The sequence below is a fragment of the Cornus florida genome, unplaced genomic scaffold (genome assembly GCF_030987335.1).
Source record: "Cornus florida cultivar Cherokee Brave unplaced genomic scaffold, ASM3098733v1 CherokeeBrave_3.0.0_Hap2_Chr09, whole genome shotgun sequence".
NCBI lineage: Eukaryota > Viridiplantae > Streptophyta > Magnoliopsida > Cornales > Cornaceae > Cornus > Cornus florida.
The window spans coordinates 2,179,481-2,195,075 of record NW_026775579.1 but is presented as its reverse complement, the minus strand read 5'-3'; the positions used below and the strand labels follow the sequence as shown (position 1 = coordinate 2,195,075).

General features: G+C 32.4%; 1 protein-coding gene across 5 annotated transcripts in view; it reads right to left on the bottom strand.

Annotated features, from left to right (window-relative positions):
• The window catches only part of LOC132273436 (type IV inositol polyphosphate 5-phosphatase 3), a 93,272-nt gene extending 81,226 nt beyond the window's left edge, over positions 1-12,046 (bottom strand). Inside the window, exons 1-7 of one of the 5 annotated variants that reach the window (XM_059774392.1) lie at positions 11,935-12,046; positions 6,389-6,452; positions 6,040-6,208; positions 5,797-5,868; positions 4,922-4,994; positions 4,730-4,834; positions 3,563-4,427 (exon numbers count right to left, since the gene is read on the bottom strand). In XM_059774392.1, the coding sequence (XP_059630375.1) occupies positions 3,563-4,427; positions 4,730-4,834; positions 4,922-4,994; positions 5,797-5,868; positions 6,040-6,208; positions 6,389-6,424 (1,320 nt within the window). In that variant the 5' untranslated portion in view covers positions 6,425-6,452; positions 11,935-12,046. Of the gene's footprint in view, positions 1-3,562; positions 4,428-4,729; positions 4,835-4,921; positions 4,995-5,796; positions 5,869-6,039; positions 6,209-6,388; positions 6,842-11,934 lie in introns of those variants that run through there. The other 4 variants (XM_059774393.1, XM_059774395.1, XM_059774394.1 and 1 more) reach the window with 4 other exon arrangements.
• Positions 12,047-15,595: the final 3,549 nt, after the last annotated feature.

The window sequence follows — 15,595 nt, the reverse complement described above, 5'->3', positions numbered from 1 at the left end:
CTTGTTTTGAGTCAAATTTCTCCACCATTGGGTAAAATGACCATTTCATCCCTAATTCCATATTTTATCCGTTTTGACCCTTTTACCCTTTTGACCTTAGCTTCCGCATTCATCTTCCACTTAAGTCTCGTGATTTCTTAGATGGTCACTTTGTTGTCTTAGAGGTAGTGTCTATCTCTAGACACCTCATTTTTTTTCTTGCTTCCGCGTTGGGGATCCGTTATCGGGTCAGTTTTTGGGTTACTCGCAGACGCACCGGGTTCTTCGAAATTCAGGCCGTCACAAAAAAATTATGTTATCTCTAAGTTCACTATATTCATATAAAGCCTAAACTTACTATATGGTTTTCATTTAGCAATTTCTCAAAATAATTTTTTCATCTTTGTTTAATTTCATCTTCTTTTACTAAAACCCACGAATCTTCATTCTTAATACATTTAATATGGCTAATATCTCTAGTTTTCCTCTCCTTTAGTTTAGCAAGTTTATAAATATTCTTCTCCCCTCCTTGTGTGCTTACTTTTGAATAAAAATCATAATATATATATAACCTATGTTACCTGGACTCGCCGTTTCCTGCAAAAGTGTCCGTGTCGACACGACACAACACGGACACGGACACAGAATATGTGTCAAACTCTCCATCTTCTCTGTCGTACATGGCTACTCAATCTTCATCTGTTTAGGCACCTCAAGGTATCTTTATGGTGGTCTGGTTATGACTGGTTCGAAATAGGGTTTAGAAAGGAAAGGTTGAAGATGACTTGGTATCAGCACCCCCTCTTTTCTGCGTTGAATCTTCACCGCTTGTACCTTTCTTTGTTTTTCAATTCTTTTTGTCTGACATGGTACACGTGGGTGGGTTGTAACCCACATAAGTTTGTAATAAATACTGGGTTACAACCTTACAGCTATAACCCACAAACAGTATTTATTACCATTGTTTATTACCCCGTATAAGCTGTAACTCATGTGGCCCACTGCTTTTTTTTTTTTTTGATAAGTAAATTGTATTAAAAGCGTTCAAAAGGGGAACGCGTCCCAAACTATACACAGACAAAACGGAGCCTATGAACTCAAAGAGCTCATAAAATCAACAATATCCTCAAGAGAGGAGTAGTCTCTCCCCTGACCCCAACAAAACAAATTACAAATAATATTATAAATAATATAATATTATATAAACTTATAATATATTGGTTACAATTGTAACCCACCATCTATATATATTATATATACTACTATTACTTTTTAAAGCATTTGAAAAAAAAATTTAACCTAGTTACCTAGTTACTTTCACAGTTTAACTTACAAATCCAGTCTCTTTTCAAACTATTGAACAAAAAGAAAGTATAATATGCATTTTAACATTGTGAGAATACTTTGCATGAGGTGTCCAAGTGTCCGTGTCTGATTTTTGGACACTTTAAATTTGTGTCCCCGTGTCCGATAATTAGATAGATAGAAGGATTTGACCTCTAGACACGTACCCGTGTCCGACACCCGTACCCGAGTCCGGGTAACATAGTATATAACCAACGGGTCAGTGGCCTAGCGGTATCAGACCCTTACTTTCCAAAGGAAGGTTAGGGGTTCAAGCCTCCATGGAGGCATGTGTGTGCAAGTACCGACTAAGAAAAAAAAAATCATCATATACTCTAGCTTTGCTTCACTTACTACTTTCTTAACTTCTTTAGTTACTTTTTTTATATATTTTTCTAAGGTTCCACTATTTTTAATTTATTGCCAAACTTTATAGCATTCCCGTTTTGTTTTCACAACTTTTTGAACTTGTTCATTCCACCACAAAGTTTCCTTAAATAAAGGTCCCATTCCTTTTGATTCCCCTAGAACTTCTTTTAATATATGTAGTCATCTTATTCCACAATAAGTTTGTTTCAACTTCTATATTCCATGTTGCTTCTTTTAACATCATATTTTTAGATACTTCTACTTTCTCCCCTCTTAAATTCCACAACCTAGTCCTCGGGTTTATAGTTCTCTTTCTCCTCTTAGGTTGTCCTTTTATATATAAATCTAAAACAATTAGCCTATGTTGTGATGTTAAACTCTCTTCAAGGATAACCTTACAATCTTTACTTGTTAATTGATCAATTTTTCTAGTTAAAATGAAATCAATTTGACATATATTTGATCCCCTTTTGAAGGTTATTAAGTGTTTATCCCTCCTTTAAAATAGGTATTCCTAATTATAAGATTTTATGCTACCGCAAAGTCTAGGATAGCCACCCCGGCATCATTTATATCTCCAAATCCATGTTCAACATCTACCATCTCATATCCTCCACTCTTTTCCTACATGCCCAATAACTCCTATACAAATTTTTTCTCCTTTTGAGTATCCCTTGCATTTATTCATCCATATGTTCCCAAAATTAGGTTTTAATATTTTCATCTAGGTCTACTTGGGGAGCAGAAGCGCTAACTATATTAATTATATTTCCCCATAATACGAGTTTTACTAATATTATCCTATCTTCTTTTCTAACAACAGTAACCATATCTTCTTTTAAATCCTTATCAATAATTATTCCTACTCCATGTCTATGTCTATCCTTTCCGGTGTAATATAGTTTATATCCTTCAATTTTTCTAGCTTTTGCACCTACCCACTTAGTTTCTTGTGGACATAAATATTAATCTTCCTTCTAATCATAGTGCCTACCAACTCCATTCCTTTACCCATCAAGGTTCCTATACTCCATGTCACTATCCTAAGCCTACTACCCTAGGCTAACTTCTTTACCTGCGCTTGTCCAAAAAAAAGCAGGAACCTTGCCAATTTTTTACAGCATCCAGGTGCGGCGCCCCTTGCCCATTTTTCAAAGCATCTGAAAGCTGATGCAATGTGTTGCTTAAGGGGAAACCTCTAGCATTTACTCATGTACTCATAGGATTCATGTTCTATGGCTCTCTTATCTATTTAAAGATAGATCCTCCTTCAAAAATATATCAAACTTTCTTTAGGACACTGTCTAAAGGGCATGCACATGTTGCTAATGAGCTTCTCACAACTGAAAATGCATATAGAAGATTAATACATATTAGGCAAAAGAAAGAGAGATCCGAACCTCATTTTGATGAATTAATGGCATCTTTACTTCATTCCAATTTAAATGACACTACAAAAGTTAAATCTTTTAGTTTATGCACTACAACGTCCATAGCCCTTGTGAAATCAGTTGCAAATTGGGGAACAAGATGGAAGAGACAGTTTGGCTAGCCATTTTTAGTTATTTGTTTATCCTAATTAAACTTATTCAGAAGAGATCTAGTGTTAGTTTTTTTCTTTTCTGGTAAAAAAAGGTGTGCTTCTTGTGCTTGTGTTAACAAAATGTCATTAGTGTCAAGATGGATGACATGAATTTATTCAGTTCCCAACCGTATAATAATAACCCCAAATTATAGGACAGAAAATGAGAAAATTTTAAAATAAAATAAAAAGGATTAAAATGTAAATTTTGTAACAGTGACTACAAAAAGTGATAATTGTGAATTGTGTTAATGAAAATGCAAGTAAACATTAAACAAAGAAACAAACCTTGTTACCTATGTAGCCCATTACACCAACACCAACAGTAGACACCTTTACGTTCTGGATATGCCTACGCAAGCTTCTACGAACCCATATAGTAAGGAAAATCCCAACCATTTGCTTGCTTACTATCCTTACAAATGGGGGTCTTCTTTTCCGGTACATGACAGAATCAAGGTCAAGTTCTGCGAGTAAAGCTGCATCTGATTGCAGTCCATTATCACCATTAATTGATGTCTTGAAAGAATTATATGTTCTGAAAGATTTGGAAGCTTTAAAAGACTTAAAAGATCTGAAGGAATTAGGTCTGTCTAATACACGATGAGCCAGCAGATCAAATGGCCTCTCTGGCCAGGTCAAACCAATTCTTTCTGTCCCGCTAAGCATCTTGGTTAATTTGCTATTATGAGAAGCTGATGCTTCTTCATTTCCTGTACAATCTTCTGTTCGCAGGCAATTCAACCTTTCCAGCCTCTTTGGAGAAGAAAATTGCCTCTGTAAATCCTGTTCAACTGTCACGCCAAAACTGGTATGATCACTAGAGAGTGAAGCTTCAGAATTTATAAAATCATTTTCACCTGTGACTGGTTCATTACAGGCTTCATCAAATCCATTGGATTCTTCATTCAATGGATGGATTTCCTCCTCGCCATCACTATCCGTTTCAAGTTGTATTTCATCTTCAATAACAGGGGCATCATCAGATGGCTTGTACCTCGATGGAGAAGGGGGATCACTATAACATTTAAACCTTGTCTTAGGCTGAATTTTATTAAGGCTTTCACGAATGATATTTTCCCATTTTGGAACTGGACGACTATCTTCAGCACCAAATATATTTCCAGCATTTAATGGTATAATCTCCTGAAAACTGTAAATAAAGAGCACATGCATTAATTCTTAAATGTACTCACTAATGTACGTATATAGAGTCAAAAGATACTTCTGAATATATATAGCTAAAAACGAAAAAGAACCCATTATATTCTGTTAGTTTCAATGTATACGTAACAACTTGAAAGTAATTATTTACAAAATAGATTGGAGCTAAATAATATATATATAAGAACATCAATTTGAGATTACCAAGTTATTTCCATCAATAGGATGCTCCAATTAAAGAAAAGGGCAAACACAAAGGGAATTTCATAGACAAACCCATCAAGAACTTACCCAATCACATACATGTCAGCAGGCTCAGTAATATCTAGCCAACCTTCAATATCTAGATCATCCTGTGGAAGTTTCCCTCCAACATTCCATGTGCCAACACATATTCTATGAACAAAAAAGACAGCAGACAAAGGCAAAGGCATGACTAAAACAATCTATACAAAAGTGGTACTTACAGGAGGGTCATCATACCTGAGTTCTTTTTTGTTAATATATTGTGCCCTAAATGTCTCTGACTTTCGTCTTCTTCTCCTCGGAAGAGCATCTGAAGTTCAAAAATGCCAACCGTGAAAATATAGATGTGTGTGTGTGTGTGTGTGTGAACAGACAGACTAAGCAGCATATTGCTACTTTCATAAATGGTAAAGGGAAGACCAAATTAACAAGAAGAGGTAAAATGGTGCATGATGACATTCACCTAGGGGCCATTCTGGAACTTTTACTGACATATTCAATTTCAAGTTCATAGCATTTGGAAAGAAATCTCTTGTAAAAAGGAGTAATGAGCATCATTGAAAAAAATTGACTATCACACAATGTATTTGTAAAACAAAATCTTCAAGACCACCTTCCAAATTTAAGTGTGGTTTTTACATTTTTCATAATTTCCATCAACCACCTTAAGATTGCTCTGAACAATTCCAAATGTCAATGTCCAAAAAAGTTGAATATTTCTATGATTAAATAAAGAAAGTAAAGATCATGCAAATATGCCCAAGTTTTGTCATCTATTCATAATATGTTGGTTTTTGTACATGATCTTTTCAACCAAGTACTTGCATGTTTATACATGTTACAAGAAAACAGAAACTACACATTTGGGACCATAAAAATGAATTAATAGATTTGGCTCCAAAAATGCATCATGTTTAAGGAATACCCCCCTTTTCAAAAGTTACTGTTGACCAAAATTCAGCAAACCCGAAAAATAAATAAATACAAAAATAAAATAAAATAGAGTTTTTTTAGTAGTTACACAGAAATAAATAATTAGAAGTTACATGAAAGCAAGTAATTGATCTGACAGAGTTAAAAAGGAAAACTTAAACTTTACAACAGTACATTACCATTAAAATCAATCCGAGCTTCATCGCCTTTATAACCCTTAAATCGCGTTTCTCTTGACCATGGATTAAATTCTGCATTAAAAGATGGAGATGAAGCCCAAAACATAAAAAACATGATCATCATCACCTCACACCAATACATATATAATTTACTAAAAACCACTTAAATACACACCTACACCACACATATTTAAATGAACAAGATCGTAAAACAATTTGCAATTTACATGTCTTTGTTCTGACCTTCATCAGTGTCGGTGTCGGTGTCGGTGTCGCCGTCGTAGTCTTCGTCGGGGTCGGCACTGTAATCGGAGTCCCTTGCACTGATGTTGAGCCACTTGCGCATGACCACCCTTGGCCAGAAGAGCTGCAGGCACGTGCAAGCGAAACAACAAATTTCAGCCCAACTTCTCTGCAATTTCTCTTTAAGTCATCAACGAAGAGAAAAACACACACACACATATACATATATGTATATATATATGTATATACAGAGAGAGAAATGGAGAACGAAATCCCTAATAAAAGACCTAAAAAGTTGAAGAGAGAATATATACAGATATATTTATAGAGAGAGAGGGGGATGGAATACCTCTGGTCGACGATCATTCCTGAATCGATTCTCCATGATTGGGATTGGCAGAGATATAGAGAATCTACAGAACAGAGAGATGTGGGAACAATGTTGGGAAGAGTGAGATTTGCAGCGCAAACAGAGATGGCGTTAGTAGACAGACAAAAAAGGTCTAACAAACCCGTTTTACAAACGAAGTGGACGATGCACAACTACAACTACAACTACAACTCTCTTTCTTAAAACTTTACTTATTTTCTACCCTGTTGACTCCCTTGTTTCTTTTCCATATACATCAATAAATATTCTTTCCAATGAATAAAAAATACTCTAAAAGTTACTTTCTGATTTTTTTTTTTTCTTTTTATTTTTTTATTTGTTTTAACAAGGACTTGATTAATTTACTCTTTGAACTCCTCCCATATTAGTTATCAATGTTTAATTTTTAAGGGGACATGAATTTATTTTCCTTTTAAATTTACATACTTATCCCTTTTAAAAAAAATTATATGCATATTACCAAGTTTGAATTTTTAAAAATATATAGAAAGAATAACGACGAAAAAATACATTTATTTGTTTTTATTTTTTTAAAGGGACAAATTAATTTAGGATATTCAAAAAAAAGAATAGTGGACTAATAACGTGGGAGAGAATAATTTTAAGTAAAGTTACCACTAACAATACCACATGATTTAACAATTAAACTTACAGAATGCACATAGTCACAAGTCACAACTATGCTTAGCACATTCTATTTTTAAACAATCTTTCAGTGCATCTTATTTCCAATGCTAGCAAGATCTTAATTGTGATAAATTTAACTAACTTGGAAAAGAAAGTTGGTGAAGTTGTTGCCGATAACGTTAAGTTCGAGTTCAGTGTACAGGGATATACAAGACCAATCTTGCCGGCACCATCAATCCCCCCTACAACCACCATGTGTTCCTCTGCTATGATAATTACAAGTCTTCGTCAACCTTGCCAGCACCATCCATCCCCGTACAACAAGAGGTCGTTGCCGGTGACAATCTTAATGGTTGCTAGCAACGATCTCGCTAGTTGCCGGAATACACCTTGCTTATCCACTCGTTCAATACTACTCCTCCATTACTAATTAATCATCTACATGGATTCCTTTCCAATCTATATATATATATATATATATATATATATATATTATGTGATTGATGAGTAATGTGTTGATATATAAATTGATACATGAGTAATTGATGTTGCTTAATGGAAAGATGCCATTATTGAGGGAAGATAAAGAAGAAGATGAAGAAGAGGAGGTGAGTGTGGAGGCGATTGAAAAAATATGCCATTGTTGAGCTCTCTTTGTGAGATTATATAATAAGGTTAAATTTGTAATTTGCCAAATAATAATTAATACGTTTTTAAATTTCACATTATAAAATGCGGTTAAATTTGTCAATTCACTTCAACTTAGCAGATTCTAACGAAAATGGAGACAATGTAATAGCGTTTTGTAGTTCAGGGAGGTGTTTAATTTTAGTGGTGTTTTTTTGTTCGAAAATGATAAATAAGGGTGATAAGATTTGTATTATTCATAAAAATATATACGGAGTATCCACAAGGGCATAGCAACGTTGATAGGGATCCGGAAAATAAGTCCTTGAGATTTCGCTTTCGAACCGCACCCCTAACTTGAATAATGTGTGTATTATGGGGCCGATACACGTACTATATATATATATATATATATATATATATATATATATATATAAATCCACACACTAAGTTACAATTTTAATAAAGAAATCGTCTAAAACTCGCAAGAGAAAAACGGAAAAATACATTTTCTCTGAAGAAGAAGATAAAAAACAAAAAAAAAAAAACAACTTGGAATACCAAATTCTTAACTACCAAATGAAAAAGAAATTGTTTTGGCAAAGCGAAGCGACGTTGGTGGTAAATGAAGATGAAAATTAATTTTGTTGTGTGTGTGTGTGTGGGGCAACAACCAAGCAAGGAGGATTGATTGGATGGAAAGAAGGAGAAGCTATTAGTTGAGAGGCAAATCTAATAGAGTATGTTGTTAATTGAGATAAAAACGGTGGACCTACCTGCAATTATTTTTTAACCTGCAATTATTTTTTAAGGCATAGGTAACTTTTGAGAATATTTTGAAAGATAATAGTAACTTTTTAAAACTCAAAATTGAGAGGCGTTAATTTAATAATTTTTTATAATATGGGCAATAACAAAATTATTCCTAATATGGAATGAGTTAATAAAAATAATTTTTTTTTTTCTTACAAGAATGTTAGGGATTAATTAGTAGAGAGTGAGGTGCAAAGACTCGGATTATTTGTTAATTATGTGTTTTTCTTTTGTCAGTCACGGACACATTCAAAGCTGTTTGGCAAATACGTTTGTTTCATGATTTGGGTTGCAAGTGGTGTAATGTAATGAAGCAAAATATCGAATGTGTTTGTTGTAATGAGGCAAAATATCAAATGAATTTGTTGATTATTGTTACAATTTAATAATACTGCATTTGTTGTCAAAAAGAGGTATAAAAAAAAAATAAAATAAAAAATAAAAAAAATAAAAAAAAAAAATTCTCAAATAACTTCTTTTAACAAATCATTTTTTTTTTCTAAAAAAAAATTTGGAATCTTTTTTTATCAAACATATTTTTCATATTTTTGCTTTTCAAAGTCTTATTACGAATGTTGTGTTTTAAAATATACTTCCAATAACCATTAAACACATTTTATAACAAAAAATATTATTCCTGTTTCGAATGAAAACATAAACTCAAAACGAAAACGGCTAACCTGACATTTAACTTTCTTATTAAAAATTTTAAAGCTTCAATGTTTGTTTGAAATGAGGTGTGGATATCTTCTTGGTGGTTATATATAAAAATATGTTGTAGTATCACTTTAAGCCTTTTACTTTCTTAACTTTTATGATTATTTAAAAATTTAAATTACAAAATTAAGAAAAATCCTTAATATTATGGTTAAGTAAATGTTTATAATTATATTTTTTAAAAATTTGTGAGTAAATTTTTTTTAAAAAAAATAATATGCATAAAGGAACACTAGATATATATTTAGACCTAAGCCACATAATTCTTTTAAACTAACATAACTCTCAAGCTTTGTGATGCTCTAGTTCTTAGTTCTTACATTTCTTGCACACTCTTATTCGGATTCTTATTCTGCAAGGAGTTAGATTTTATCACTTTCATGCTCTTCCGCTCTCACTTTAAATCACACTTAGAATTTGAAAGAGTTTGAGAATCGTGTTTTAAAAAGCTAAAAAACAGCTACCCACACCTCATTGACAATATAGACAAGTATTCTAGACTTTAATTACCAAAAACCCAATCAATTTAATGATGGTGGAGAGTCAATACTCTATGAGACTTGATGGAGGAGCAGTACATGAAGTATTTCCCAATAACAACAAATGTAATAGCCCAGTGTCCCTGCCGATTGCTAAACGACCCAAACTGTATCACTGGCCGGTGCAAGTCGGTCGTTTTTGTTCTCTCTGTGCACACATAAGACCGACACAAATACTTATATATAGTATATATATAAATAGTTTTTGTTTTCTCTATGTGCACATATAAGACCAGCACAAATACTTATATAACATATATATATATATATAAATATATATATATATATATAGTACTGTTCAATTGCTCTCCAATAAACAAAAAGAAATATAGTCACTTTTACTAGTAACCTTAGGATCTAATCCAACGGCTACTGGGGAGAATAATTATTTTAAGAAATTAACATTATTTTAATTAGTCATTAATTATGAAATAACTATATTAGATATATTTAAAAATATATATATATATATTTAACCATGAATTGTCATTACCCCACCGTCATTGTCACCTCTTACCCGCCGCCGCCGCCGCCACCACCACCACCACCACCACCACAACCACCTACACCACCTCACCTCCACCCAGACAGATTTGATGGCTACATTTGACTTAGAATTACCAAATTTACAAATTAATTGACGTCCTTATAATTATTGGTGTATGTGGTGGTAGTGGGTAGCAGTATGGTGGTGATAGAGGTGGCAGTGTTGTGGTGTGGTTGGGGGAGGTGGTCGTGGCAGCGGGGGAGGAGGTGGGTGGTGGTGGTAGTGACGAACTGACAGTGGTGAAAAAGAGCATGGTTATCGTTTAAAAAAAAAAATTATAATTATAATAATAATTATTATTATTATTAAAAATATATCTAATATAGTCATTTCATAATTAATGACTAATTAAAAGAAATAAAATTACCTAAAATAATTATTGTTTAAATTAGTCTTAGATTAAATCTTAAAATTATAAGTAAAAGTGAATATATTACTTCCCGCTCACCGGTCATTTTTGTTCTCTTTCTGTGCACATGTAAGACTGACACAAACACTTATATATATATATATATATATATATATATATATATAGTTTTTGTGCTCCCTCGGTGCACATACAAGACACAAATAGTTATATATATGCACATATAAGACACAAATACTTTTATATATAGGCGGAGGGCGGGTGGTTAACTCTAATCCCCCCCCTCTTTTTTGTTTTTTTCTTTTTTCATTGTTCTTTTGCTGTGTTGTAGTTTTTCTCTCTTGGCTCTGCTAGGGAGGGGAAAAAAGAAAAATAACCACATGCAACTTGTTACTTGTACATGAATGACAAACATAAACATACATATACTCTAATATGCATGTGCAATAAGATCATTTTTGCTATTCATGCATCCAGATTTCAGAATCAAACATATATATATATATATATATATATATATATATATATATATAATTGTATGTGTAACCACAGTTCCATATGTACAGAGGTTCGCCAGTAATTAAGTTGAAAACTAGAAGCATCTGTCGATGGGACTAATTAAAGCATATCTGATCTTTTTCTCTCTCTTGAATTTGTGGATTAAAAAAAGGAATTAATGGATAAGAATTTTGGGAAAGTAGTTCATTAGAGAAGGCATAGCATTTTAATTATACCCCCTTTTATTTTTCATTTACTTCTTCTTCTTTTTTCTTTTTCTTTTTTTTAAAGATATATATATATATATTAAACACTAAAAATTTTGCTAAATTTCTAATAATAAAGTCCTACGATAGTTTAATTTTTTATTTTAATTTTTTTTCCCTATTGAGGCCATCTTCCTAAAATAATTTTCGGATGTAAATTAGACTGAATCGAAAACTTGAGCAACTAGATATCAAATTAATTGTAAGATGATAAATTCGCAAGAAAGTTGTATTATCATGAAAGACCCTAACATCATACACATGAAATCTAATAGATACAAGATCAAGCTAGGTCCTTTAATCATCATCAAAATACACTAACAGAGGAATATATATATATATATACACACACACACACAATATAATATAAACATATTATTCAGCTTTATAAGTAAGCATAGATATATATTGAGTACGTAAGTAAAATTTTGAAAGAGTACCAAACCATACCCCCATAATGCATAGTATGTGTGTGTTTGGAGAGAGAGAGAGAGAGGGCGCACCTTTCTGTGGATTCAGTGATGTGGGTTTCTTCTTCTCTAGCTGCAATAAAATAGGGATAGAGCTGACTCTGAATCTAACTTTGAGAACTGTTTTGTATGCCTTAAAAAAGTGTGAGAGAAGGAAGTGCAATTGTTTGTCAATTTATAGTCACTTATCAATCCTGGTTGGGCCATGTGTCTTCTTTTATTAGATTTCCAGAAAGTCCATGTTTTTTTTAAGGGTAAAGTGTACGTCAATTTATAGTCACTTATCAATCCTGGTTGGGCCACGTGCTCTTCTTTTATTAGCCTTCCATTATTGGCCTCAATATTTTTCTAATTTTCAATAAAGTCTATTTTTTTATTTTTAAAAGTTAAGTGCAAAAATATTCCTCATAATACACAAAATGTGGAATTACCCCCTATTATTCTAAAAAAACTCCTTATTGTCTTCAATTTGTGCGAATAAGGATCAATCATAATTTTGGCAGTAAAATTATTAAATTAACCTTACTTTATCATTAACAAAAAAACGAAAACAAATATACAAAATGCAAAATGTCAAAATTATCCTTAAATTCATATATCATTGTCCTTCTCCGCCCGCCATAACATAACAATACTCTATAAATTATATATATATATATATGTATACACCGTCTCTCTCTTCTATATATCTTTCTTTATTCTCAATTCTCATGTCTCACAATTTTCTGTACACTTTATTCATGCATCTACCAACCTTATCTTTTATTTCATATCCATAAATAAACCCAATTATTTATACAAGATTCAGACAACATTGTTTAACTAGTAGGGAATGACATGTTGTAGACGTACACAAAGTTAAAATTTGAAGAAGGAATATATAAGTGTAAAAATTTGCAAATAAAAAATAAACAAGTCCATACAAATGAAAATACTCATAAAATTGATCCAAACTTCCTAATATTACTTTGACATGGCCTCCTCTAAATACAATAAGTAATTTTTTTTATCTCATTTTCTCTCAATTTTTTATATATCATTTTTTATGATTTCTATTTATTTATGCTGAAATTTGTAATTGGTTCTTAATTTTTTCTCTTGATCTTCTTGAAGAGATTGGAATTGAATTGCTAATTTTTTTGAAATGAGTCAAGCAACATCATTACAGGTTGTGCTCTCTGCTAATACTATGAATTTTCTTCGAACTTGTTGATTTTGGGTGCTCTATTTTAGAGAGAGAAAAATAATTTTGAGAAAGAGATATTATATTTTCTTATAGAAGGAGAGTTCTAGGAATGAAAGGAAAATATATAGAATTAGAAAAGAATATTTGTAAGAAAGATTATGTTTCTATATATATATATATATATATATTAAAATAAATAATATTAAAAAAATTAAAAATGATGTACAAATTTCAGAATCTCACATGACAAACCAAATGAAATATAGTATCATAAAAAAATAAAAAATAAATAAATAAAAGGATTTCTTTTTGGTAATATATTGCTAAACGACAACATAGAAATATTTTACAGAGAAAAAAAATTATTAGAGGGAAGGATTTCCATTAATAAGTCTTCGAGTATATCCAAACAAACCCATTCACTGTTTAAATATATACAAAATTGGCAATAGCATTCTTCTTTTTTTTTATTAACCCGGGGTGTCCGGTATGACACAAACCCTTAGGGCTCCTCAACAACCCGATTAATCCCTGAGAACCCGGAAAGACACCTCTCTACCCGAACTGGGTAAGTTACTGCAGAAGCAGCGGAGGCTAGCCACAAAGAACACTCAGCGGGACTTGAACCCCAGACCCTGGGCTTACTAAGCTCCAAAGTCCAGCGAGTAAACCGCTGGGCTATATCCGAAGTGGATAACAGTATCATTCTTGTTACACAAAAAGGGTACTTTTTGAAATTTTTTTTTTTAAAAGTGACATCCCCTACAACTATTTTTCAACAAATTTATTCAATAGGAAACAATTTGCTCAAAAGATAGATAATACATGGAATTATATGCATTTATTATTTTATTTTTTTTCTAATAGGGTTGTTTTTTGCACTTTTTTTATATAGCGAGGGTGTTTTTTGCACTTAACCCTTTTTTAAAAATTGTCCGGGGTTTTACTTGCAATTAGGTGCAACAAAATGATAGTTTAGAGGGTTTTATTTATTTCAGGGGGGGGGGGGGGGGTGTCTTGCAATTGGGTCATAATACAGGAGGGTTTAGTGCACTTAACCCTTAGTTATATCATCTATAATATTATTATTAATGTTGCTTTGTTATTACAATTTTTTATTTTATATTCTTTATCGTGCATTTCCAATGCTAGTGCATGTCTATCTTACCGTGAAAATGACAAGGTGTTTAGATGCTCAAGTCAAAGCATTATAATGGTGGCTTTATGTAACAAGGGTCATTTATCCCACATCGAATCTGGATGAAAAAGTGATTAGATATAAATGGGTGAGTATATAACACTACCTAACAACTTGAACTTTTGGATAAATGAATAAACGTCTACTCGTTACCGTTGGTATCAGAGTCAAACCCAATCTTTGATTCAATGCTACGCTAAGCGCCCGGCCCGAAAAGCATCCGGGTGACTCACCGGATAGGCAGGGTGGCTTGACCGCAACGTTTGAGTGGGGAAAAATAAAAAAGTAATTGAGTCAAGTTTGAGTGGGGAAAAATAAAAAAGTAATTAAATATAAATGAGTGAGTATCTAAATAAACCACTATACAAATCTCCAAATCTTATAAACTAATACGATAAACTAATACGATTCCTAATACAAATATAAATATATTACTTTATATTTAAAATATTTTTCCATGATACTGATCCGAGACACGGGTTGATCAGGCCCAGGCCCAGACCCAAACCCGAGGGAATATCAAACAATTAAAGTATTTTAAAGCGAACACAGATGACAAAATGAAATAATAAAGATGAAATAAAACTGAAAGAAACATTAATTATAACCCTCCATGCATAACTGAAATAATAAAACTCCAATCCTCCCAAAACTTCAAGGTTACAACTTGGGAATCCACTGGTGGACCCCTAACCAAAAATTCAACTGAAACTAAAAATTTAAAATAGAAAATACTAGAAACATCGAGAAAATCCTACGTAATCAGATGAATGTGAGACTGTCCTTGACAAGCACGATCAAGCTCTAAGGCTGGAACCGTCCTGTACCTGAAAAGAATAATAAAGGAGTGGGTCAGACCTACGAGCAAGTTCTAATCTAACTGCAATCCATACAATGACCCGATACGCAGATACACCGTAAACACCTCACCATATTTATCTAGTCCATACGTATAATTATATCCACACTAAGGGACATTCACTAGTCTATAATAGGGGTCTCAACCTGAATAGAAGGTAACATACGAATACGCACTTAAAGGTGGGCATGAGTAGTCAAGTTTGAGTAGGGAAAAATAAAAAAGTAATTAAATATAAATGAGTGAGTATCTAAATAAACAAGCGTCTAATGATGTGGGCATAAAAAATTGAAAACTAGTGTTATTTATTCCTCTATTGATTGAGAGATTGATTGATTATCTCATACAATAAGGACTATTTGTACACCTCGTATACTATATTTATACAAACTTACACATGTCAATACTAGATTAATTTGAAAGTTAGTATTAAAGTCTGTTGATTATTAAA